The sequence below is a fragment of the Condylura cristata genome, unplaced genomic scaffold, assembly GCF_000260355.1.
Source record: "Condylura cristata isolate star-nosed mole 26May11 unplaced genomic scaffold, ConCri1.0 scaffold00003, whole genome shotgun sequence".
Classification (NCBI taxonomy): domain Eukaryota; kingdom Metazoa; phylum Chordata; class Mammalia; order Eulipotyphla; family Talpidae; genus Condylura; species Condylura cristata.
Window position 1 is genome coordinate 7,373,328 of NW_004567104.1, and position 26,783 is coordinate 7,400,110.

At 36.5% G+C, this 26,783-nt stretch overlaps 1 protein-coding gene across 2 annotated transcripts in view; it reads right to left on the reverse strand.

The window, feature by feature from the left end:
* MECOM (MDS1 and EVI1 complex locus) overlaps positions 1-26,783 on the reverse strand; it is a 562,721-nt gene that overhangs the window by 24,008 nt on the left and 511,930 nt on the right. The window contains exons 4-9 of one of the 2 annotated variants that reach the window (XM_004674937.2): positions 24,831-24,933; positions 21,019-21,235; positions 15,634-15,781; positions 14,265-14,418; positions 8,464-9,820; positions 5,086-5,173 (exon numbers count right to left, since the gene is read on the reverse strand). In XM_004674937.2, coding sequence (XP_004674994.1) covers positions 5,086-5,173; positions 8,464-9,820; positions 14,265-14,418; positions 15,634-15,781; positions 21,019-21,235; positions 24,831-24,933 — 2,067 coding nt within the window. Of the gene's footprint in view, positions 1-5,085; positions 5,174-8,463; positions 9,821-14,264; positions 14,422-15,633; positions 15,782-21,018; positions 21,236-24,830; positions 24,934-26,783 lie in introns of both variants that reach the window. The other variant, XM_004674940.1, reaches the window with a different exon arrangement.

A 26,783-nucleotide genomic window follows, 5' to 3' on the forward strand; every position in this document is an offset into this window, starting at 1 on the left:
GATCTAGTTATGACAACTAATGGAAAAAATCACTGAGGAGAATTTCAGTGAGTTGAAAGCTTTTCCAGGAAGCACAAAGGTTATTCCCTTAAAATATTCATTTTATTTGGCTAAAGGGGGCAGATCATATTTTCATAGGCTTTGGAATCTTTAATAAGAAAGATAACTATATTGTAGTGGATGAAAGCCTTATCACAATGAAACCTAACAATCTGAAATACATGATAAAAGAAAGAAAGCCAAAGGGCAAAAGACTTAGTTGATTTTCCCATTAATATATAAGTGATAAGTTGGGAAAAGACTAACTTTTCCCCAATTCCTTGTGATGCAATAGTAGGATGGCCAGACACATAAAAGACAGAAATTTTAAAAGTGAATGAAGGACAGAAATTTAAGACTGAATTTCTGTTTCAAAGCCAAACCCTGAGATTAAATACATAGTATTTAAAGATAGTATTGTAGGAAAATCAAATCAAGGAATAGTAGTTTTGCAACAGTGCAACTACCAAATGATCTCTATGGATGGCATTTCAAAAAAAAAAAAAATTTGACATGACTAACATAGTTAACTAACATAGAAATTAATCAAATGTACATTCTGGAAATCACAGAGTAATAGCCCCCATAAAGTATACTGTGACTGTTTTCTCTCTCATATTAAGCAAATTTTTTGGTAAGAGAAAAATAAAATGTTTAATATTTCCATAATGACTTCATAGAATGAATATATATTTTTAAGAAATGAACTATAGAAATTCAAGAAGATTTGGTACATATACAAAATGGAATACTACTCATTGATCAAAAACATAAACTCACGTCATTTCTGACAACACGGGTAGAACAGGAAAGGATCATGCTAAGTGAAATAAGTCAAAAGGAAAAAGATAAATAAATTCTGAATGAAGTCACTAAAATATGGAAATATAGAGAAACGAAAAAAATATAAAATGTAAAATATGGAATATAGAGAAACCAAAAAAAGGGCTAGACAAGATACACTTTAAAACCAACCCTTCATAACTGACCATAGATCTGAGCCATCTGAGAGGGAAGGGGGGAGAATGAGAGCCAGGAAGGTGAGGAGAGCAAAACAGACTATACGGGAGAACTATGAGTGCTCTGGTGGTGGGAGACCTCACTACGGACCATATCTGAGGGGAGAAAGCCTATGTTGTCAAAATACTAATCAGGGTAAAAACAATGGTACTCCATTAATAAAATAATTAATTGAAATATTTTAAAATGTACATATTATATAACAAATCTATTTTAAATACAATTTAATTGACATAAAACAAATATCTTTTTAAAAAGGTTTATGTCGTTAAGTAAGAAAGAATAGAATGAAAAAAAAATTGGGCTCCTAAATTTGATGTATGTTTTCCAGGTACTTCTGACAAGTATTTTTAAAACATTTCCGAAGACGGGACCTCCCTGGTGGCGCAGTGGGTTAAAGCACAGCACTAAGAAGCTAAAGCCACTTCCACATGAGTTCGATCCCCGCCTACCCCAGAGGTGACCACATGGCGCAGCAGACCTCTCCGGACCCACCCGCTGCTCCCCTCGGCAGTGTACTTCGACAATTTGCCCGTTCTGCTCCCCGCTCTGTCTCTGGTGAATCCTCCCACCACCCCTGCTCCTCTGGCCTGTATCCAAGTTCTGTATGCATAAAATAAATAGATCTTTAAAAAAAAAAATTTCCAAAGACAATAAAATGGCCTGATAGATTTTCAATAAAATTCCGAAAATATCTATTGAGGACTTTTTCTCAATAAATTATTGAGAAAAATTATGAATTATTTTGATCACACTGTACTGGGGAAGGACATACTGGGTGGAACATAAAGATATCTGAAGATTGTAAAAGCAGATTTGCCCAGACAATACATTTCTAAGTATACAATACACTGCTAAGCATATATAAATAATATAAAACATTTTCCATACAGCATTAAAAATACACCATCTCTTTATTATAATGAAACTCTAAGCAATGGGGTAGGTAACATTGTCATTCTGAAGATGATGATATAGAATCTCATAGAGGCCTTGTAATTTTGCTCTAAAACCTTTTAAGTGAAGGATGAAGCAATGAATGAATGGTTTTATCCAAGTACTCATTTAGCCACAAAATCATGGCAAGACTTGGGGGCAGTAAAAAAGTACTTCCGTTTTGATGAATTGCTCTGTGCCACCTTATTTCTACCCAGTAAGGCCATGCCAAGCACAAGCATCTCTCTCAGTACTTTTTTCTAACTACCAAGCCCACCAAACAAAATAACTGAGCACAGGAAATGGCAGGAGGGTATTTCACTGATATTCTTGTATACTCTAAATGGAATACTTTTGCTTCCACTAATAATAATAGCTTTCGTCAGCCAAACACAATCCTGACTATGTCATATATGTGGACATTCACCTTTATAGCTACCATAGTAAGAGTGGAAGGGGTTATACCCACATGCAGAGGGAGAGGACTCCAAAACCTAACGAGTGAAGTTAGTTGTAAAGCAGTTCTTGTCCCAATTTATGAGTAGTGTTTGTTTGATTATAAGTGAATCTTTAAACTATAATAAGGAATTGGTAGACTACTAGAAATAAAAAAAAAGTTCTGTTGGAACTTCAGAGCATTTGAGGCAGATGCTCTGGGGAAAAAAAAAGCAAAAACAAAACACTGATTAGTGTAAAAACTTCGTGAAAGTGGGTGACCCAAGCTTCTCCCAGGCTACAGCCTTTGTTTTCTGTATTTCAGTTACATGCAATCATTACATGCAAAAAATGACCAAGATAGTTATAAAAATAATGGAATACTTCTCTCATGGTTGTTAAGTACCCTCTGGGAACTTGGTGCAAATACCAGGAATATTCACTTGTGACCCAAGCTTCTCCCAGGCTACAGCCTTTGTTTTCTGTATTCCAGTTACATGCAATTACATGTAAAAAATGACCAAGATAGTTATAAAAATAATGAAATACTTCACGGTTGGTACGTACCCTCTGGGAACTTGGTGTAAATACTGGGAATATTCACCTGCTGCCCTGGTCTCACCCTAAAGTAAACCCTTCATACAATTCACCAGCCAGCCACTAAAGTATTAGCAGTTGGTATGGCAAGGGTTTGCAGAACCCTGCTCCAGAATGACAAGTATCCATTTCAATGGCAGTAGTCATGACATACCAGGTGTTAACTATTTTATCACCCTTGAGTTTATTCTAAGGACAGAGAACAGCAGTAGGCTACCCTTCACACCAAGACAACATTCTGGGATGTGAAGCAACACCCACTGTTCTCTCACAGGTGTTTATGAGGCTCTGAGAGAAGGATCGCTGTGCTCCAGGCACTGTACATGTGCCTCATTCTTCATGTACCTTCATTCACTTTGCAGATGCCAAAATATAACACGTCTTAACATTATTTGTTTAAAAAAATGTATATACTACATAACAGCTGTATGCACACAGATTCACTGATAGACAAAACATGGCCTTAACATCAGCAATTTGAATTTAGCTAAACAAAATATTTTAATTTTAGAGTAAATGAGGACCATATAACCAACTCCTTTTTTTATAGATAACAAAACTAAAAGCCAGATATACTGTTATTCAAAGACACTGGCCCCGAGTCTTTTTTCCTATTATACCATTTACTCATGGCACTTAATTTTGAAGTGAATAATGACTTGTTTTTAAAGATTATTAGATTGTGAAAAGAAGTTAATTATTGTAATTAAATGTATATAACTACATTATATTTATAAATCATTTAGTTAAAATTAGAAGAGGAAGTTATCAAGAGAGACATACTTCTGAGCAATAGTTGACACAAAATGCATATTACATACAGGCTTATCAGTGCATGAAAAATGCAGCTACAATTAAGATCAGCCTGAATGGAAAACAATAACATTTAGTTAAACATTTAGTATTTTAAATTTTCCACTTTTCCATAGTGTAATTATGTAAATAATATAATTTCTTAGTCTTTCAAAAAATACAAACTAGAATATTTCTAAATCTTTTAATATTAAATCATATATTTTCTCACTTGGAAATAAAGAGAATTTTTGACGATTTTTTCAGTTAACCAAGCAGATAGTATTTTAACTCACTTTAGGAAACTAGTGGCTGGAAGGGATGAGGTTAAAAAAATTGCACCCCCAAACAATTCATTTTAATTATCTCATAACCTTCAGGGAAAATCTACATTAAAATTCTACGAATTTTACCAGAGGGGCATAATTTTTGGTTTGAACATACTGAAATACAACAAACTGATCTACTCAGCTTTCAAGCACTTTCATAAAGTTTTTGCTCAATACTTAGAAACACTAGCTTATATTTTTTTAAAAAATCAATATAAACTAAGAAATCAGATTCAAGATGTTTCTACATTCATTGTTTCAAAACAATTCCCCACATATCAACTGATACATAAGCCATTTTTTTAAAAAAATGATCACACATGTAGGGACATAGAGGTGAGCCAATTAGATATCACCCTTCTGTATCTCCTCAAAATGAAAAACTGTATTAAGATAAAGGGACAGAACTCTAATCAGTAAATAGCTTTGTGTATTATTGTGAATTCTTGTGTAGTTACAGAATTTTACTGGAATGCTCAATGGCCTCTACATAAATTCCTTCACTCTCTTGGTAGCAACTTGTCAGGTAGACTCATTTCCTGTTTTTATCTAAGCACTAACAGGACCAAGCAACCTTCATGAATTTGAAAAGAATCACTGTAAGATATATTTCGCAGCATAGGTAATTTTAAACACAAAAAACCACCTCAGTATTTATTTTCTTAGCTTAATTTTGCTTACTCCAAAATTCACTTTGGCTCAGTAAGTAGCTAACAGCAGACAATTTTAACAGCAACATCATATTACTTTCACACATCTATTAATGACTTTTTCTTTAAAGAGCTGACTTTTAATTCTGCTAGAATTTCCTGTGTTCTTCCATAACAGCGTCATAGGAAATCCTAAAGTTCTCAAGAATTCTTTCATTTCATTGCACCTGCCTTCAGGATCAACAAGTTAGTTTACAAGTATGAAGCTGCAAATACAAAATACTTACTTGTGGATGAAATAAGAATCCTGGAGAAGGTCTCAAGTATTTCTCTTTTAAAGCTTCAAGTGGATCAGTTAGCTTTCTTTTCTCTACTCTGAAAGTTTAAAATTAGAGTTTGGAGATGAATTAGACTAATATATCAATCACTACATAATCACTGACATTTAAAACAGTTAACAATAAAGCAAATGGTAGGTTTCTGGAAAGTACACTCATAAAAATTTGAAGATGACAAGTTCTTAAGGAAACTATGACATTCCTCAGTGCTCAAAAAAGGAAAGTTCTGTTTATTGCATGACTAGAAATGATAATCATGAGGAAATAGAAAGAAATGAAGAGACACAAAGCCGGAGGCATTGATCATAAATGCGTACCTTTCCATTTCAAATGTAGGCAGGAATGCTTGGTGATTTTGAAATCATGTAGATGGGATTCATTTTGAAAATTAAAGCTATTTTCTAACAATGAGGTATTCCACCACAGAGTCATAACATTTTTTCCACCTTTTCCAAGGCAGCAGGACAGTTGCTAAACACACCATACAGGGCCCTCCCTGGTGGCACAAAGGGTTAAAGCACAGCACTATGAAGCTAGAGCAGCCACTTCAGCTCGAGTTTGATCCTTGGCCAGTGAGCTGACCCTCCTAGCATGGCAGACATTTCCTGACCCACCTGCTGCTCCCCTTAGCAGTGTAGTTTGTCAATCTGTCTGTTCTGTTCCCCACTCAGTCTCTGGTGGATTCACTCACCACCCCTGCACCTCTGGCCTATACCCCAGTTTTGTATGCATAAATAAATATAAACACATCATACAACCTGCTGACCACTCTGCAGAACAGGCCTGTTCTCTAACAGAGCTCTTTGAATAGTGCGAGCAGGGTGGGGTGGGATGAGCACGAGAAATGTTTTAAAAGCAGGAAGACATATATAAAACTTACCTATATATTCCTCTGCTTTATAAATGTTATTCTATTTTCTATTAAGCAAATAGGACATGATATTATGTTTTTTGCCAATTCTTGGTAATTTTCTTTTAAAAAATATGCAAAGTCTCTCTCTCTCTACTTTCTATTTTCCTCTCAGGTTTGAGAAGCTCTGCTGAGGTGACGTTCTTTCAAACACTACCGAATCACTACTTTTATAAAAAAAATAATTATTTATGCATACACAGAACTGGGGAACAGGCCAAAGGTGCAGGGGCATTGAGAGGATTCACTAGAGACAGAGTGGGAGGTCAGAACAGGGCAACTGACCAAGTACACTGCTGAGGGGAGCAGCAGGTGGGTCAGGAGAGGTCTGCCACGCCATCTGGTCACCTCCGGGGCAGGCGGGGATCGAACTCATGCTGAAGTGCCTTAAGCTTCTTAATGCTGTGCTTTAATCCACTGTACCACCAGGGAGGGCCCTGAATCACTACTTATACAGAAATAATTAAAATAAATAAAATGTGACCACTTCTTAAAATTCTGTACTATTCTTTGTGTACACCATCTTACTTGTTGACACAGGGGCTTTTATGCCCATTTTATGGGCGAAAAACAATGCTTAGCATAGGAAAACAAAAACTGATACTCAGTTGTCACTCAGGTTTAGATCTATTTGTGAGACTTGTAAAATCACAATCCTATGACCTTCATTGACACTGAAACACCAGAGGGGAAACATGATAAAAGAGTAAGCGAAAGGAAATTTAGGAAATGACGGAGAAGAATGTAATAAATACATGCAAAAATCAGAAGTCTATTGACACTAGAAGGTTCTAAGAAAATGTGAGAAATAATTTTCACAAAGGACAGAGCTATATCATTGATGGAATACAATCTTACTGGCAATCAGTAAGTACAAGTAATTTACAAAGAATGGAAGATCTGCTTTCCCTTTTATTTTCTTCCTTAATAAGTAATTGCCACATAAATTAAGATATAATTGGGGGAATGAGTGCCCAAAAATAGTATTGATGACTCTGAGATATTTTTTGCATTTTTTTTAATCTAGAACCTTGTCATGTTCAAGTGGAGACTTAACATGTAACAATGCTTTTATGCTTAATATATAGAGATACATGAGGTAAACAAAAAAAAAAAGTCTCATGTGAAAGGACTTCTCCCTCTACTTCCTATTAAATAATAGAAGTACAATAAATATTATTTTAAAGGCACACAATTATCTCTTCACAAAAAATAATCAAGCAAAAATATGTAATTATTCCCATCTTTAACAAGTCCTATAAAAATAATTCAAATCTTCCATTAACTCTCCGCAAGTTCAAGATTTGATGAAAAAATTCAGTAATACTTGAACAAATAATAAGGGTAAGTACTGTTTAAATACTAAATTATTCTGAATGATCAAGTGAAAAAAAAATTAACAGAGGCCACAGCAGATTTTGACTTTATTGGAAGTGATTGCAATTGATTCTTAGCTCTCCTTCAGAGACACACTGGCCTCCTTGGAAACCCTTTGAAGTCTTTTTCGTCTATAGGGAGTATCATGTCTCAAAACACAATTCCTCCAAGAGAAGGAAGAGTCCCCAATCTGACCCTATTCTAAATTTGCACACCCTTTTATTATTAACTCAACAAGCATGATTCGGTGGCCAGGTGACTTTGAATGGAATACATAGAAGAATATACAAGATAGCCTAAAGGCACTGCTTATGTGCCAGCAAAACTGAGCTTTCTCTAGACTATGCATGTCGATTCTCTGCACTGCACATGACTCATTTAGCTTGCTAGGTTTGAGAAACTTTTTAAGAACTATAGATATTTTACCCAAAGAATGTTTGGATGCATCAAAGGAAAGTAGGTAATGAAGGCATTAAACAGAGGCTTATTTTGTAAACTGATGGCTTACATTATACACAAAACATTTTTATGATTAATATTTTGTTCACTTGTGGCCAAAAAGATTTTCTTAGAAACAGAATGTGACCAGTGCTTATTAAGGATCTACTGGTAGGTTCACAAAGAATAAACTCTTGCTGTTATATGTCCCATCCTACTCCAAATAACCTGACACATTTAAGCACCCATACATATTTGCAGTAAGCCTTCCGGAGCCTCATTCTTCTGTCACTTGACAACTTGCTTTAAATATGACTTTCCTGTATTTTCCACCTTAGAATGTGTTTTAAAATAAGTTTATCATCAAGGGAAAGAATCTGTGGGCCGTTTCCAAAACAGCCAATTCAAAGACATCCATACATAAGTACAAACCTAAGGAGTTGACTTTCTGAGTCAAAAATGAGTCCACCAGTTTAAAAAGCTTCACTCTGCTTTACTGTAGCGATAAAAAGGCTAGGTTGCAAGTCATCTAAGCGTATAGTGTGAAAACTACCTCTCACGTACTTGTCCACGGGTATCTGTTGCTCATCTGTCGCCCTTACCTGTAAATGGGATCCATAAAGAAAGGGGTGGGTCTTGCATGCTGCAAGGAACCATCCGACGCTGATCTTGTTTCAATGTTGCTTCCTTTCTTTTCCCCAAACACGTGATTTTTTCGAGGCTCGCTCAGCTTTGTGCCACTGGCTCTACTCCTACTGCCCATGCTTAGATCCAGGGGTTGGTCTTGGCTTGTGGCAGGTGTGGCTGGAGGCTTGGAGGGGACAGGAGTCAAGGGCTTCTCATCCTTTCGCTTAGTGGTGAGATCAAAGGGAGACTCAGAGCTTCCCTTCTGCAGTTTCTTTACTTCACTTGGTGATTGGGGTTCCATTTTCAAAGGTAACGATCTCAAGTCTCTATCAGGAAATGGGTACATTGATTGAGAGAATGCTGGAAAAAATGGGAGGGGAAACATGGAAGGGTAAGGTAAAGCTCCAACTTTTTTGTCTTGCAGCCCCACCAGTCCTGTTGAACCAAAGTATTTTTCAGCAATAGAAGCAATAGCCTTTATAGAATCATTCACAGCTCCTGACACGGCAGTTTGCTCCTCTAAAGATGGTGAGAAAATGGAATGATTGCTGTATTCTTTCTTATTATGTATTGAAGCCAGATTCTGAAGAGGGCTTACTTTGTCTTTGAACATTTTACCATTTTCTTTAAATTTCTCTTTATCACTTTCAATGTCACTTTCCAGATCAGAGCCCGAGGTTGTTTCCAGGTCACTGCCACTTGGTGTACTGACATCATCAAGGTCACTACTCTCTGACTGGTCACTGATTTTCTCAAGGGGCCTCTCTTCAGAGGACCTCTCGGGCTGGAGCTCCACTGGCTTATTGTCCCCTACAGGTGGGTGTTTAGATAGTGCCTTCAAAATATCCTGTGTAGCTGGCAGTATCTGAGGATGTGTCATGAGGGGACTTTGACTTTTGTTTGTCTGTTCAGTACTTGATAGTCCTTTAACAGGAGAACTAGCAGGTATCAAAGGAGGCCTGTGGTACAAGCCGGAAGGAAACAGACCAGGGAAGCTAAAAGAAAATCCAGGAGCTGTTGGAAAGGTAAGACCAGCAGGATGCCTATTGGCACCAAAATAGTCAGCAAGGCCCGGGTTGGCATGACTCATATTAACCATGGACGTTTTATCCATAGCTGGGGTTCCAGGAAGTGAAATGCCTTGGCCAAAAAATCCACCTGCCGCAAAATGGTTCTTGCCCTCACAAAACCTCCTGTGTTTATTTAAGGAAGACGTAGTGCTGAACATTTGTCCACAGTCTTTGCACTTGATTTGGGTTCTGCAATCAGCATGCATGCGCTTATGACGACAAAGGTTTGAAAATTGAGTATAGGATTTATGGCAGACCTCACCTGTGTGCAAACAACAAAAAAGAATCTCAGGCTTTATGGCAATTGCTTCTGAATTTAGCAAGTATCACAATTGGTTTACCCAAAATTTTAATTAGGAAGCCAGGAGGCACCAGTTTGGGTGCTCTGAACACAGAAAACCCCATTTCACTAGATTCCAAAGCAAGGCATCCAACCTGACAAATGTCTTGAGGCAGCACAAATATTCCATATATATTGATATATAGAGATATATAGATATATATAAATATTTTGTCATCCCCACTGAATAATTTTGGCATCATATTTGTGTAATTAAATACTTAAGGAAAACTCAAACTCCAGCATGCATTGCCCTCCCACCCACTACTACTCTGAGAGAATTTTTAGAAGACATTACATGCACTAAGCATGCAATATACCAAGAACCCCTGAAAATGTTTAGACCCTCTGAAAAAGTCTACATTGTAGGCACCAAAACAAAACAGTTTTTCTCTCAACCAGAAACTTCACCTTTATTCCCCCTTCCCTTGGGGGAAAGGCCTGTGACTGCTCTACCATTATTTAATTTGTATTATATCATACGCTCTCATCATTCACACATCAAAGCCATACAACAATGCACATTGTGTATTCTGAGACATTTTTAACAATCATTTTCATGATTTGAGAAAGACTGACATAATTTACAATAGCTCTATTTTAAGCCTGCAAAGGAAACTAAATTGAATGTAGCCCATCCTGCATTGCTGGTTCCCATGAACTATGATCACGTCCTCTGACTTCCCCTCACACCAGTGGCTGTGCTAACCTTCCTGCATTTATGAAATCCCCGTCCTTGAGAAACATGTCCACTTGTCCTATCTTCACCAGTTATCTCAGGACTTAACTTCCATGAGTTATAGCCAACTGTAGTAAGCAGGGGACAGAGCTTTGTGCTAATCCAGAAAGAACTCAGTAGTGGGTGCGGCTGGGCAATGTCCCACTTGACCAAAAAATGTGCCAAAAACACAGAGCATCTTTCCCTTCACTTATGTGCAAACCTCTCCAAGTACAGTTTAAGACCAAAACTCCATAACCTTTGAGAACACCTTTGCTAGATGACTCCCACTCACTCAAGTCCAGTAAGTTTCTGTGATCAAATTCTGAAACATCATATGTTTTATTACATTTTGTAAGAGTGAATCTACTCTTTGTGTGAAGTTACTTTAAATGCTTCTGTGCATGACTAGGACACACAGAAATATACTTGTTGGCAAGTGTCGAGAAGCTAAATTATACAAGAAAATGAATTGGAGAAAAATACAATATTTAGCACTTTCACGAGATGTATCTTTACATGGAGATGGCTGGGCTCCAAGGGCGAAGCAATAATCACGTTTATTAAAAAAAAAAAAAAACTTGTATATCTTGATCACATATCTCAACCAAAAACTTTCATTATGCCACAAACCACCAGACAAGAAGTACCAAGTGATCCCATGGCTATTTACTTTACTGTAACACTTCAGAGACATCGGTACATATATCAGTCTGTCTACCCAATATTAAAGGAACTTGCAATTGTGGGATAATTTATAACATTGTGAATTTCTAACATTGCGGAGGCTATAACATGCACTCTAACTTTTTAAAGATAAGCTTTGGTTTTAATGGGAAGAGAAGATATAACAGTTATTCTGTTGGAATATATTAATCAGGGTCTGCTTTAACAGTAAACCAATATTACATCAATAAAAAATACAATCAAAAAAAGAAATTGATGGTAACTGAGCAATGAAACAAAAAAAAGCATACTGGTTTTACATACTAGTTAACCATAGACAATAAATATACATACTATACATATTCTCCAAAAGACTAATTCAAACCATACGATGTACAAGGAAGAAACATGAGACTTTAACTAGTTATACTATCAGCCGTAAGCAATAACAAGAAGTAATTATTTCTTATTAAAAAGCCAACACCTGCCCTCTAGGTATTAAAAAGCATTAAGAAAATGTCCTGATGCGTGTTCAACCAAGGTGTAACTTTCTGATTGTTTTTCTTTTTTTTTTGGCAATGTAACTCTCTAATCATCTTTTTGTGTCTGAATAGCTTTAAGAACTCCGGGGCTTCTGTATATTGGAACGACAGAAGGTGCATTTGCCTTTCCTAGTCAAACCCCTTGTCATACGGATGAGCAACATCTGTGTCAGGTCAGTTCTGGTCTCAAGAACACAGATTCAGGGATGTCTCCATAGGCAAAGGCTTTGTTTTTCTCATTGAAGGCCTGACCTTGCCCCCCACAAGCCACCAAGCCTGCAGGTAAATGACTCAATCGATGTTGAAGTCTATACTCTACTGTAATTTTCTCTGTAATAAGGAATTAGCTAGCAGTTAATGTTGCATTTTTCAACTTATTAAACAAATTAAGAGGTATTTTGAATATATTCAACCTAATAGAGCATGTGGTTTCTATTTGGGAAAGCTGGAGGTTTCTGTAAAGCCAGTGAGTAATTACCTTAGCAATGGTGACTCTGGGCTCAAGCTTGGCGGCACACTGTAATAAGAGACAGTTGCCATAAACACACCAGTGGGGTAAATCGTGGTGTGTGGCCTTCTGGTGAGAAACAGATATCAACTTTAGGTGAACCTCCTCCACTCCAAAGTCTCCACACCAACTCCTCTTTTGTTCCGAAATTACACGGCTATTATTCATAATTACCCCACGGTTCTGTCAGATTTTACATTTGAAGAATGCCATCTGCTATTTAAATTTACTGATAATTACTGAAAATACATTTATGGGAAGTAGTTGATGCAACCTAATTGGAAAGGAACACCCTATAGACCTTTAAAGTAAAAAATGTGACTTCAACACAATTAAAATTCCAGATCTGAGAACCTGAGATGATAGGAATCTATGTTTTCTAACTTTATTTAAATAATAGAGAAGTCATTAAATGTGTGAGTCTAATTTGTTGTGGTCTATTCTCTCAGGTTTTTATACACACAAAAAAAATAATAATAAATTTGTCAAAACTTATTTATGTGAAATTGATAATAAGTGAAAAATCTATGTCTTTAGCATATGAGCATACATTATTAGGATGTTATACCCTAGAGCCGGGTATGCCTTTTTGAGATGACAATTCTAAAATTTCTACTGTATACTTTATTTCTTGTGACTTTCAAAAGTGCTTCCCTACGCAGAGTTGGGTACCCCTCTGTTTATTTGGTAGTCCTCTTTACTCCACCCAGGGAACAGGAGAACAAGACTCTACTGTAAACTGGAAAGGGAAATAATAGCTCTCTTGGTACTTGGAAGCACAAAAGAAAACTATGTCAAGGCAAAAACAGGGAGGTTAGCTTCTGACATCGCCATGCTGGCACTGAAAAGTAGTTGTTTTTTTTTTTTTTTTTTTTTTTTTTTTCCCCTACCTGGTCCTGTAGTAGTGTCTCACTGAAAACTATCATAGATTTGTCAGAAAAGCTCTTTAACCAGAGTTCCCAAAACAGAGGTTTTGCCAACTACTGAATATATTTCCACCACTTCTATGCTTATCTGGATCCAAAATCAGTCTTGAAGTTTGTAGCACAACTCAGTGACTCATTGTGTTTATGTGCCCAAGTGAGCAATGCATCAAAAGAAGTCCAGAGTCCTTGCCCAGATAGATGGACTGAGAACAACTGATTTTCCTTATGAACTATTTCAGTAAAGTACAGGACGTAGGAGAGGGACCCAGAAGAAGCAACAAATAAGGACTTTTGGGCTTCATTCGAAGTATGCTACTAACGTGCTCTGTACTGGGATGTTCTAAGTAGGTGGTCAGATCAGATGTCCCCCAAAACACACTGACTATAAATTTGCTTGAGTGCAGTGGATTATAGAGGCAGCATGTCTAGCATCAAAGTGAAAATGTTCTGCTTTTCCAGTAACTGAGAACTACTGATCTGTAACCTGGGATCGGTAACAATGGGTAGATTAAAGGATATTTTACACCGCTCACTCTCCTCCCCCATATACTAACACACACACACACTCACACACACACACACACAGAGTCATCAGCCTACTTGCCAGGTGGGGTTCTTCCAGTACTTTCTGATCCAGAACAGGTTTTTATCACTTCATCTTGTTTAGTATCTGTTATTTGCTGTTTTACAAAGCCATGGACATTTTCAGTGTGAGACAAATCTGGCTGTCTCTATTCAATCTTACAACCTGGGGAGGCTCTCCTTTCATTATTAAATAACTTCTGTTTTCTTGATCTATTAATAATTTCATCTAAAAGCAAACACCCCTAAGATCACAGGCAAAAATACCATAGATTTGGTGATGTAAGATTTTCTTGTACTAGAAAATAGCCATAGTGGGCTATACCCACCCACCCCAGTGGCCATGCAAGGCGTCTCTCCTGGTCAAGTGCCTTTTGTAGGAGAGACAGATGCAGGAAGGAGAGCTGGAGTGTTAAAAACTTACAGATAAAGGGCTTCACACTGCTGTGGATGTGCTTGTGTTGTTTGAGGCCCGACGAAGTGGCAAATGTTTTGCCACACTCCGGGCAAGCGTGGGCCCGGGCACCAACATGCTGAGAGCGAATGTGCCGCTGAAGGTTGCTAGGGTCCGTGAAAACCTGCTAGGAAATGAGTACTGATTAATCGAGAAACTTAATTCAAGGACACAGCCAAGAAGACCAGGAATGACTCAAGAAATTTTGTTTATTTATTGTGGTTTTGTTTGTTTTTCCCAAAGATCAGCAGCCTTTTGTGGGCCTCCTTAGGGTAAAGACTAAATTATTTAGCTTACTATCATTAACACAAGTGTCCAATGATATCAGCTGAACGAAATAATTAATAGCACCCTTTTAACGCACTCAGAGTGATTAGAGTTCAATGATAAAATGCTAGTCATGATATTATTAAAAGTCCTACACTATTTTTAACCTTTCAACAATGACACACTGAGACCAAATTGGGGGAATTTTTGACCAACTGAAGTACCCCACATCTACTGAAAATTTCCCCCTATGGGTTAAATTCTAATACTGCTTACCTAACTTACCATTTCCTAAATTCATCCCTTTAGACACTGCACCGACAAAGAAAATTGGAGAAAAATCACCCATGCATCTGTACCGCCAAATGTTATGATACCCAACATCATCAGAAAAGATATTTAAATGTTATTTGAGAAATAGAAATCAACTGTCATGACACGCACACATATTTTAGTTTCATGTTGCCTGAGAAACATGCAAATTATGTGATGAGAATACCTGCTCAGTAATGGTCAAGGTGAAAGGTTTTCATTTCTCCCTTATGTTTTTAAGCACAGGCCACTTGGCAACCATGCCACTAAGGCACTCCACTTTTAACTAGAATCAACCATGACTTATAGGAGAAACTTAGGTACAAAAGTCTGAAAATGTAGGAGCCTCCCATTCTTCCTAACAGGCATTCAGAAACTTTATATGTAGCTTCCTCACAAAATGCTATTAAAAGAAATCAGTAATGTGCATTGGGTAAAATTTTCATTCTCCATAAGGCTATAAAATAGCCCCGCACTGGCAAGCCAAGAGCAGAACCAAGAATTTACCAAGGATGTCTGACACCTAGTTCTAGAACTCACCATTAAGTCTCACTTCCTCCCTTACAAAAATAAAAGGATACCCACTAAGTGTTTTTATACACTGTACTAATGCCTTTTAGCATACAACACTCAGTCTACTTTTCTCAAGATATTTATAGTTTCCCCTCTCAAGGCTTGTTTTTATATATCGTAGCAAATGATGGATTAAGAGAGAGCAGGATGACAGAGAGAGGCCAAGTAGTCTACAAATTCACTGTACCTTGGCACAGTTTTCACATTCATAGTGCTTTCCACTGTCATGTGACATCTGGTGGCGAATTAAATTGGACTTCCAGTTAAATGCCTTGGGACACTGATCACACTTGTATTCCCTTTCTTCAGTATGTGACAACATGTGTTTCTCCAGACTGTTAAGAGAACAATTGACTTAATAAGAACTGGTGACAAAGAACACATTCATAAACAGAACGTCATTTTATTACTAACCCACTGGCAATTAGAGAAATAAGAAGGAAAAGGAGGTGAGGAGAAAAGAGAAGAAACAGGCTTGCAACAGACAAAAGTACATTTTATATTTCCTAGACTGTGTCTCTCACTAATACAGAGAAGTGCCCTGTTGTTAGGGAATAAATCTGCTACAGCTAGCATGGATTCCTTGCCAGTTTAAGGGCATGATAAACAATTAGCCATTTGTCCTCTTCAGGATTCAATACACAATTCTAAAAGTAACAGATATTACTAATGTTCATTGAATTCAAGCATGAACATTCAAACAGAAAATGCTTAAGGACATGCAGGTAAGTACTGTAAAGTGTATATAATGTCTGGATTCATAAATTATTTTTGTTTTTACCTATATTGCAATGAGAAAGTAAGCTATAAGCTATTTATTCAATAAGCAACTTTTCAATGTAACCTTAAATAAGCTGAAATATACACATGTTATATAACATGTATGAATTAGGGAAGGAGAACCATGATAATATCACAAGCACTATTAATTGTGCAATCCACTAGCACAAGCACTATTTAAAGTCCTGTCAAAAAATAGCCATGATCAGAAGCTTCTTATAAGCAGTTTCTCCAGATTATAAATCGTAGACTATTTTCCCATCTCAAATATTTCTCTCTTCTAAAATTTATATATAAAATATGCATAACTAGATGAAAAGCAAATATTACTGATAATGAATTATGATATTCAGAAGACCTTTACAACATTTTTGGTCATCAAATACACACACACAACCACTAGGAAACTATCCCCAAAATAAAGTAACCAGAACTTCTTGGAAAATATATAGCCTGTTTTAATTTTGAAATAAAAAAATACACAAAATGGGTCTTGAACTGAGAGGTAGAAAAAAAAGCCTGAAAGTTATAGATCATGTCCAAAAAACTGGGGTGCCAACTTAATGAGATGCCCATTAGCCAAAGCTGAGGGAATGTAATTTAAGCATCAATAAAAAAAAAAAAAAGAAAGAAAAGAAAATCTTACATCTTAACAACAACAATATTCAAAAACACACAAACAGAACTTCATGAGTCACCTTTGGAAGAATACTGGAAAGCCAAATCCACATTCTTAAAATAAAGTCAACAAAGGGAAAAGCTAAGCCAGATATTTTGCCTTTTTAAAATACTGTCTTTTACATATGAAGTATGCTTCAGGATGAGCAGATAAACAGTGAGGGACGTATTGATGTGTAGACTTAATCCAAATAATAAAGAATGAAAGAATGATAGAAGTCAAATATGTTCATTTTGTAGCCCTCCAAGGAATGAATTAATGTCAGTAATTCATTATTTGCATCCTGGTGGGAATAAATGATGTCATCAATGAGGCATACTTCCTAAAACATTGAATCTAAATCTGATAAAGTCTTGGGATATAAATATGAATTTACAGGAAAAAGAAGGATGAAGAAAGATGTTAAATAATACCAAGGGAATATGATCAGCAGAACCCAGACTGGAGGAAATGCTACAAGAAAAACATTCAATGTTTTCTATAAATAAATTATAATGACAGAAAGACCTACTGCCTTTCGTTGGGGGAACATATAAATTAGAAGAGATATAAAAAGCATGTCAATTTCAGTGGTGGACTTTATAATTGATCTTAATTCAGACAAAATACTCTAAAAATTATGACAAAACTGGAGGAACTTGAACACTGACTGAATATACAATGATATTAAGGAATCCTTATATTTTATTTTTAAGATTTTATCTATTTATGCACACAGAAATGAGGCGCAGGCCAGAAGTGCAGGGGCAGCAAAAGGATTCACCAGAAACAGAGTGGGGAGCAGAACAGGAAGATCAACAAGGTACACTGTTGAGGGGAACAGAGGGCAAAACAGGAAAGGTCACCTCCAGGGCAGGGATCTAACGCACACTGAAGTGTCCATGGCTTGGCTTAGATTAGCATTGCGGTGCTTCAACTTGCTGTGCCACTGGGGAAGGCCTATCCTTATATTTTAAGTGTGGTGTAGAACTTCTATTTTAAAGAATCCTTATCGCGAACAGATACATAATGAAATATCAATAACAGGCTACCTTGTTCAGGATTTGTATCAAATAATCCAAAATGAGTATAGCTGAGAAAAGACTGACCTTGTATGATAATTACTGAAGCTGAGTATACAGATGTGTATTATACTACCATCTCAGTTTCATATATATTTTTTCATAATAAAAAAGTTATTAAAAATAAGTTACTAAGCTTGCAAGCATGTGAAAATCACAAAAAATGTTGTTGCTTTCATAGCATTCAATCTTTTCCATTTTTTTTTTTTTACAGAAAATGTACCTTAACTTTTCTTCTTACTGGCTTGTTTTCAATTATATTTATTGAGGAAATGTAGGTTTACATCATGTATTGTTTTAAGGTTCGCAGTTTTGAATCTATGGAAATGTACGTTTTCTCACCATGCCCACCACCAAAATCCACCGAGCTCCACTGGGTCCCTTTTATTTACCTGTGAGATGATCATTCAAAATTCAAGTATCAAGTAATACTTCTGTGTGTCATGTCTAAATATGTTACCCAGGCATGGGAGTGTGCGAAAGAATAAAGGTCCCTTTCTCATAACTTGATAAATTAGAAATAACTTTCCCATAGTTTTCTTCTTCCTAAGTCTCCTCCCAATAATTCTATTCACATTGGCACATAAAATTATTTTCCCTTCCCCATGAGTCAGTCGAGTTGGTGATTCCATTCTATTTGAACACAAATCTCAGTATCTTTGTAAACAAAAGGTGCCAGGAGAGCACAGGTGTGTGGAGTCACAACAAAGGCCCTATCCTTATCTAGAACATGGTATGGTCTGGTCTAGTACGCAAGTTGGAATGTTAATTAATGAGAGAGATATCAGTAACTGCAGGCAGCACTAAACTGAGTCAGGGACATCTAAAATCATTGTGCAGACTGCCATTATCATTGTCCTCAGCAAACCAGGCACGCCATTTAATGACATATCATATTTCAATGCATACATCAAGACTTAAACTCCGAAATATTGCCCTAAATATTGAGTCTAATTTTTTCTCTAGTTCCCATGGTATGAGAGTCTTAACAGTATGGTACATGGTGCATAACGTGGAAAAAAAGATAGCAAAGTAAGTGGATTTTGCTTTTTTTGCTTCTTCTAAACTAGCGTAAAACCCATAGTTTCTAACTGATTATCAGTTACTAAATGGTGACAGAAAGAATAAAAGGGCATGTGATTCTCAAAAAAGCAAATATTCATAACAATCCAGTCAGTCATTTGTGAGATTTCTGCACTTTTCATAGAGTTAGATCCCAATTTATGGAGCTTTGCTTAACCTGAATTCTTTTCATCTTTTGCATATCAACCTTTGTTTCTTGCCCTTTATTTGGGGGGTGGGTCCTAAACTTTGTTCAATATTTTACATTAAAGAAACAGAATAGAGTAGTATATCAAGAAAGGATTTTTCAATTGTTTAATGTACAAAGCAAGAAGATAGGAGTCAATAAAGTGAAAAATATTCAGGAAATATAGTTTCTGCAAGTAGATAAATTATATAACAAAATACCACTTAGATGAATGACATTAGGCTGAATAGTGACATGCTATATCCATCTGGCTGAGTTACCTAAAACTGAGTTTTGAGGGTTCATCCAATGCCAGATAGATAATTAAGTTTCCTTAATGTTTTCCATTGAGTGTTTGACTGAAAGAACTAAACTGTCAGTTGACTTTGGCATCAAGGGTAATTGACTCAGGCTTAATTTTACAGCTAGTCAAAGTAAGATGCTTTCTGTACCTAAGAAATGTTACTATATACAAACAGTAGGAAGTAATTACATTTCAGTGTTGAATATGTCATTTTTGTTTTATAACAAAATTGAAAGAAATATAATCTCCAATATCAAAGATGATGTTTTACAAAATGAGGATTTGTCTTCCATTTGCAAATCCAGACAGAGATCCACCCTTTTGACTCAGTCTCCTTTAAGAATGGATTGTACTTGATGCTTATTAGTTACTTATGCATTAAAGTGAATGGCAACCCTCCTTCATAAGACACCTACCTAGATGAGTGGTTGCAGAGCAGTTAATATAGAGATAAAAAGGAGAAGAAGAAGAGGAGGCACTAAGAAAGGAAACAAAATGGTGAAATGAGTGATGTGGAGTTTCCAAGACAAGCTATGAGTAATCTACCCTTTTGAGTAAGGTCAGGGATATACTATTATACCTACTGTAGTATCCTGATGTTACATGATTTGAAATTCTGATTGTAGCTCCAAAGATCAGTTCAGATTTGAAAGCAAAGTAATGAATATATTTCAATAAAACAAATATAATACAACACATGGCAAAACTGGATACCAAGGCAAAAACTAATAGGTAAACATGAACAAACAAAACTTATTAGTGGATAAGCACCTATCTAATCTTAAAAACCAGTTTATAACATAATTTCTGTACAGCTTTCAAAAGCCAGATCTCAGGGTTGTTGTTTTCTTTAAAAGAAATAAAAGATTCTGACTTCTATTCAAAGGAATATAAAAAGCTACTATATCACTGGAATATGATTTTCATTTTTTTAAAATATTAAAAATTAATTTAAGTAGATCATATTTATCTTTCTCCTTTTACAGAAGTAAACATTTTGTTCATCTCATATACTTCTCTTATTCCTTCAACATATGCAGTTTAGTTGCAGAATAGTTGAAATTAAGTTCATATTTTACAAAATTATCAAGAAATTATCTATCTTTCACTGACCACTGGATCTATTTTTTTATCCTCTAAATGTTTCTAGGGGTAGTATATGATTAATTAGCACCAATATTGTTACAGCCTGCTTGAGTTTTCCTCTAAGTGAGATGTTTGCTATCACATTAAACTTTCCCGATAACACATCTAGATAATAATAAAAAAATTCTTTAATAAACATTCTATCTGGCATCAAAACAACTAATTCCAACTTCATTATAAATATTTTACAGATGACAATTTCCAAGGAAAAATATTTCTGAACATGTAACTAACACACTTATTCAGCTCACTGAAGTTCCAAATCTCCCTTTGCATACACTTTGAAAATTCAGCATAACATTTCATTGCAGAGTAAATAAACATGTTTTGCAGTGCGGCATGCCATTTCTAACCTTTGCAAATCAGGAAAAACTTGGTCACATTCCTTACACTCCTGGATTGTATGTATCTCTTGGAGATCATTTTCGCTTTCAAGTTTTTGCTGAAAGTCCTCTTCCACCATCGAAAATGCTGAGTGAGGGGTACTGCACGGGAACTTTTGGTGATCTGCTAGTTCAGCCTTGGATTCAAAAATCTGATCACAGTCTTCACAGCGATATTGCCGTTCTTCTGTGAAAATAATCGAGGTGTTACTATGACCAATAGATCTGAGACATACAACCACAAATCAGCAGACATTATTTGGTTGTCATTTCCTCCACTTTTTAGCAGGGATTAAAATTCATATACATAAAGAAGTCAGGACAGAGCCTAGAATAACAACATAAGTGGATACTATAGCCAGACTGTAGTCCTCTCAACCTCTAGAACTTCATGACTTAATCTTTCCAGGGTTTAATATTCATGGGATATTAAAGGCAATGATGGTCATTTGCTGAGCATCATCTATTTTTTTCAATCCTGTACATAGATTATTGATATTTATTAAAACCAAAGTAAGGAATTATATGTCAAATTTTTAGCCAATTTTCATATGAGGGAATTGAAACTCAGAGAAGGTCTGTGATCATTCCAGAAATCACAGAGGTAAGTGTCTCAGAGAATATGTCCCACCTCTCTGTGCCATTCTACCAGGAGGGACACAAAGTCTTTATCTGAACCATGGGGCAGCCTGGGTAATATCAGCAAACTTGGAAATGCTTCATTATATTTGTCAGTACTGATTATGGGATACAGAATGTTTTTAGCACTTTCAGGTTAAGTTACCACAAGGTCAGCATTAACTGGCATGGCATTTATAAAGAGCAAACACATGAATTTGTACTTTCAATCACTAAGATAAATAAATGGCCATGGTGGAAACTAGAGATAATGAGGTTATAAAGTGTCAGGTAGTAATGGCGGTACTTCGATTCTTTCCCTTTGAATAGTTTGAGCCCACTCTGAGGCTGTACTACCATGAACGTATCACAACGATATAATCACTGAAGTCTAAAACACTTGGCAGTGCTTACAGACACTAGGACAAACATCAGGATGAATAACTCCTCTTCTACAGACTCATGGCTGAGGACCTAGAACCAGCTGTCCACTGACTGAATATCAGTTTAAGAGATATTATTTCTGTCACCTACCAATACTGAGCATTTTGTTGGGGGATATACAAAATTCCCAGAAGATACATGAACAGACTGTGATGTAGTTTATGACAGATGCATGTGAAGATCCTCAGGGAGTTAAGAACATGGCTAATCCATCTAACCCTAAGAAGAGAGGCTCAGCAAGAAACTGTGAAGGGTAAGAATCAGCCAGGAAAAGCAGGCTGAGGAAAGGTGTTTCAGGCAGTGGGGTGTCTTAAACCAACGGGGAAGATCAGAAAAAATGGGGTAGGTCCATAGGGGTAGGTCCATAGAATAGTAATGTTGTGGTATAGCATGATAGGAGTGGCAGGTGAAGTTAGAGGGGGTAACAGGTCATTGAGGGCTGAAGAAAGAAAGGAAGAGGAAGTCACTGAAAGCAGGAATCCACATCTGTAGGCTGAAAAGTCAAGCAGAAGGGTCAACGAGGGACACTGCTTTTATACTTCACACATGATACTGGTTTAGTTTCAACTAAAGCATTAGCAGGGTGGTCAGCAACTTAAAGAAATCAGTACACACATTCAGTAGGGTTGAAAGTTAACTCTGAAAGGTAACTCTGTATATAAATGGCTAAGGAAGAGGGTGATTTCCTAAAATAATTCATTATGACTCTCAAGAAAGGTATCTCAATGGAATAATTCAAATAACAGAAACAAAATGTTTCTTAAAATATGCACACAGTTCACATTTTTAATACTTAAATTTATGATTTTAGTCTGAACACAAACAGGACTCCCAGACTAAATGAAATGTGAAAAGCCTACATTTGAAAAACAATAAAATATTATTTTGAATTCTGATACCACCACTTAGTAGTCATGTGATCTTAGCCAATTTCTTAGCTTTAGTTCACTTCAGTAACTCTATTTGTATACTGGGATGAATTCCTTCCTTAAAGATTTGATCTATGTGTAAAGATAAATAAAGCAGTACATGAGGAGCTATAATACTGAGCATCAGGTAGCTGTGTAGAGCACATTGTAGTTCCTCTCTCCAAGAAAAGGTAACTACCAGAAGTATACAATACAAATCTCAATTTAAACATTGTATATAACAAAAAAGGTGTATGCATGGACATGTATACAATACATTGAAAACAAAAATCAACTGAGGGGTTCAAGAATATTGTAAAGGCGGGCCATTCATGAATGGTAGCCTGAGTAGAACATTACTTCTACTTGGGATTTTTAGAATAGTAAGCTAATAATTTATTTTCCAAAACCATTACTTGAAAATGTTTTAGATATAACATTCACCAAAGAAGTGTTGACCTGAGAAAGCCTAGAGTATGCATTTTTATTTTTTTAAGATTTATGCATACAGAACTGGGGGTACAGGCCAGAGGTGCAGGGATGGTGAGAAGATTCACCAGAGACAGAGTGGGGAGCACAACAGGCAGATCAACGAAGTACACTGCTGAGGGGAGCAGTGGGCGGGTCAGGAGAGGTCTGTGGTGCCATGTGGATCACCTCTGAGGCAGGCGGGGATCGAACTCATGGCTTTAGCTTCTTAGTGCTGGTCTTTAAACTGCTGTGCCACCAGGGAGGGCCCGAGCACATTTTTTAAATGTAAGCACTCCCCAATGTCACAGAGGCCTTTCCCCATCTGGACTCATCTCTACCAGGCAGGTAGGAAACTTGGCATCTAAGGTTATTTTGCTTATCATAATTTCTAAGAAGAAAACAACTTTCAAGAGGTATCCCAAAATACAACTGGCATAATCTACAGAAGCAAAAGGTAGCTCAGGCAAAATGAAAAATGCTTAAGTAAAGAGTCAGTCAGTGGTAGTTTCCCTCACAGAGGTTCAGACAAAGCCTGAGGCACTCCCAGAGGCCAGAAGACCGGGAGGTGGTGCTGTCACCTATCCCCACCTCTCAGGTAAATTGGAAAAGGCCACCCTTCCCCTTCCCAGTGGGCCTTCCAACTACAATCCTCTAAGCATCACTAGACTACGTTGAACAAAAACATATTATATTAGAGGAGAGAGATTGAAAGAGAAGGAACAGTGTATTAAATCTTGCCCCAAAGTTACAAATCAGTGGACGTAAACTTCTCTTAATATTTCTCAGTATACACATCACAAGTAATTATAATTATCTTTGAGGTCCCTTTGTTGACCTATAGTCTCTAACCTAATTTCTCTGGCTTTAAAATTTCCTCATCTGTGCTTTTCTCCCAGTCAGATTCCACGTCCCTCCACCCCCCATGTGCTAACTAGGACTTTGTTCACGTAGAAACACTTCAAGTAATAGAACATTAGGTGGAGAGATACTCGTTAAACTTAAAAAAAGGCAAGACCAAGCTCCCTGGAACAACACTGGCAGAGTGGAGCATTCTCAGAAGACTAAGGCAATGACAAAAGGTCTAACCAGGTGATGTCTCAGTCCAAATATTCAGAATTTCTTTGATTTCCACTTCAGGAGAGCCCTCTGTTTAGTTTAGCTTCACTATGATATTACCCAGATGCCACGCCAAGAAAAAGCCACTCAGAAAGAAGGGATCTGTTGAAACTAACATTGAAAAGGTAGCAAAACTAACAAGCACAAAGTATAAGGGACCATAGCCAGGTGACATCATAATCTCCAAATTGCTGGCGAGGAGGGTGGTGGCTTGAGGGTACTAACCGTGGATATCCGGAGCCATCGTTTCATGAGGATAATCTTCACTCTTCATGAACAGCAGGAGTTCCTCTCCTGGCGCGATGTCTGTGACTACTCTATAAAATATCTTCAAATGACAAAAAAAGGGAAGGGAGGGAAAGAGAGAAAAGTGAATATTAGGAAAGGGTGAGTTATACACGAAGATCTCTGTACATATTATTGTACCTTAACAAAAAGATTTCATTTTAACCAAAGAACAATGACTTCCTGCTTCATATCCTGAAAATTAGTCCTCTGATGACAAATGGAAAGTTGTGACTCTCATGCTAATTCAAAAGTCCTTTCCAACCCCAACTTCACAAATCAAGTTTTCCTAATGCAAAGCTTGCTGTGTCACATGGACTCTGTGTAATGTTTAACAACTAATTTCCTTCTCTGAATTTCTTACGCTAGTGAACTCACAGTTATTGTGTCTTACATTTTGAGGCAATAGACCTGCTAAGAGCAGTGGAGGAACAATTACCTGCCTTGAGCATGTTCTCAAAAATAGCACTTTCTCAATAATGCGTTTTTCAGGTAATAGGTAGCAAGAGCAACACATCAAGAATCACAAGAGCATGATTCAAAAGAAGATAGTCAAGAAGGAGTTTTGTTTTGTTTTGTTTTGTTTTGTTTTGTTTTGTTTTTAAGAAGCTGAATCCTCTCGCCTTCCCAAAGTGGTGCTCCCAGATCCAGAAGCCACTACCTGCCCAAGTTCCTGATTCCTACTCTTTGAAAGCCACATTATACCTTTAAGTGATGCACTTACCAGGGTGTTGGGGGTGTGCTTATTTCCATTGCTTTCTACAAAATGCTGAAGAGAGGAAGGATTTAATAAATCTGTTAATGAATGATTAAAAATCAGTCTGATGAGTGTGGATCGAATACTGAACTATAATTTCCAAGGGGCGGCCTCCTTTTCCCTAACCACCTCTGTGACTCAAGTCGTTGCCCATTTTATATGTCTAGTGTTTCTTTCATTTATAAAAGCATTTCATCATGAAAATATTCAAGGTGTTTGCTCATTTAACCATAGAAATTAACTTGGCTTTTCATTCTATTCTAAGAATAACTAACTGGTATTTTGATAATTAGAAAAAGGTTAAAGAAGAAAAATAGCTCTACTTTTAATTGCTGAAAACAAAACCAACTACATTCACCACACACACACATGCACACACAGATACACATACACACTACATACTACTACCAACAATAACAACATTTGCTCCAATGGGGAGAAAAATCACATAATACAAAGTAAATACAACTCACTAAGAAATGGAAAGGAAATGAGATATTTTTAAATGATATTGCTCTAATTATGATTCTTTGTAGAACTATTTGATATTTCACACTCAGAAAAGCTGAGGACATTACTACTTATAAGAGCAGAAGTATGCATTAAGTTTCATTGAGTTTATCTATTTGTTTATCTTTTGAAAGAAGACATTAAAAATAAGTATGTGCCTCTTTATTCCAGTAGGTGGCTCTAAAGTCCAATTGTTTATTTTTCTATAAAGAAACCAGAGCAAAAAATTGTGCTAAATTCAAAATATAACTCATTGAGGAGTATTTTCTGCTTAGTTGTTTCCCTGTCAAAACAAAACATTTTTTCATTCAACAATAATCTATCCATGTAGGTTCACAGAAGTCAATGCCAAATATAAAATGTGGTTTTAATATCTTATAACCTAAGATTTTTGTAACTATTTCATAGATCGAATTCAGACTATTTTAGGAAAATTGTTCCTTGTAATATGTTCTACAAAAACCTGTGAATTTGCAGTTTGTATCTTATTAACCTTAATCCTCACCTTTTCCCTCCTTTGAAAGTGCATTGAAGGGAGCAGTTTCTGTTCAAAAAGTTAGCAGATTTTTTAAAAAGTGAGTATGCATTTGCTTTATTTTTCCTAAATCTTCCAGTTAAATGCTTAT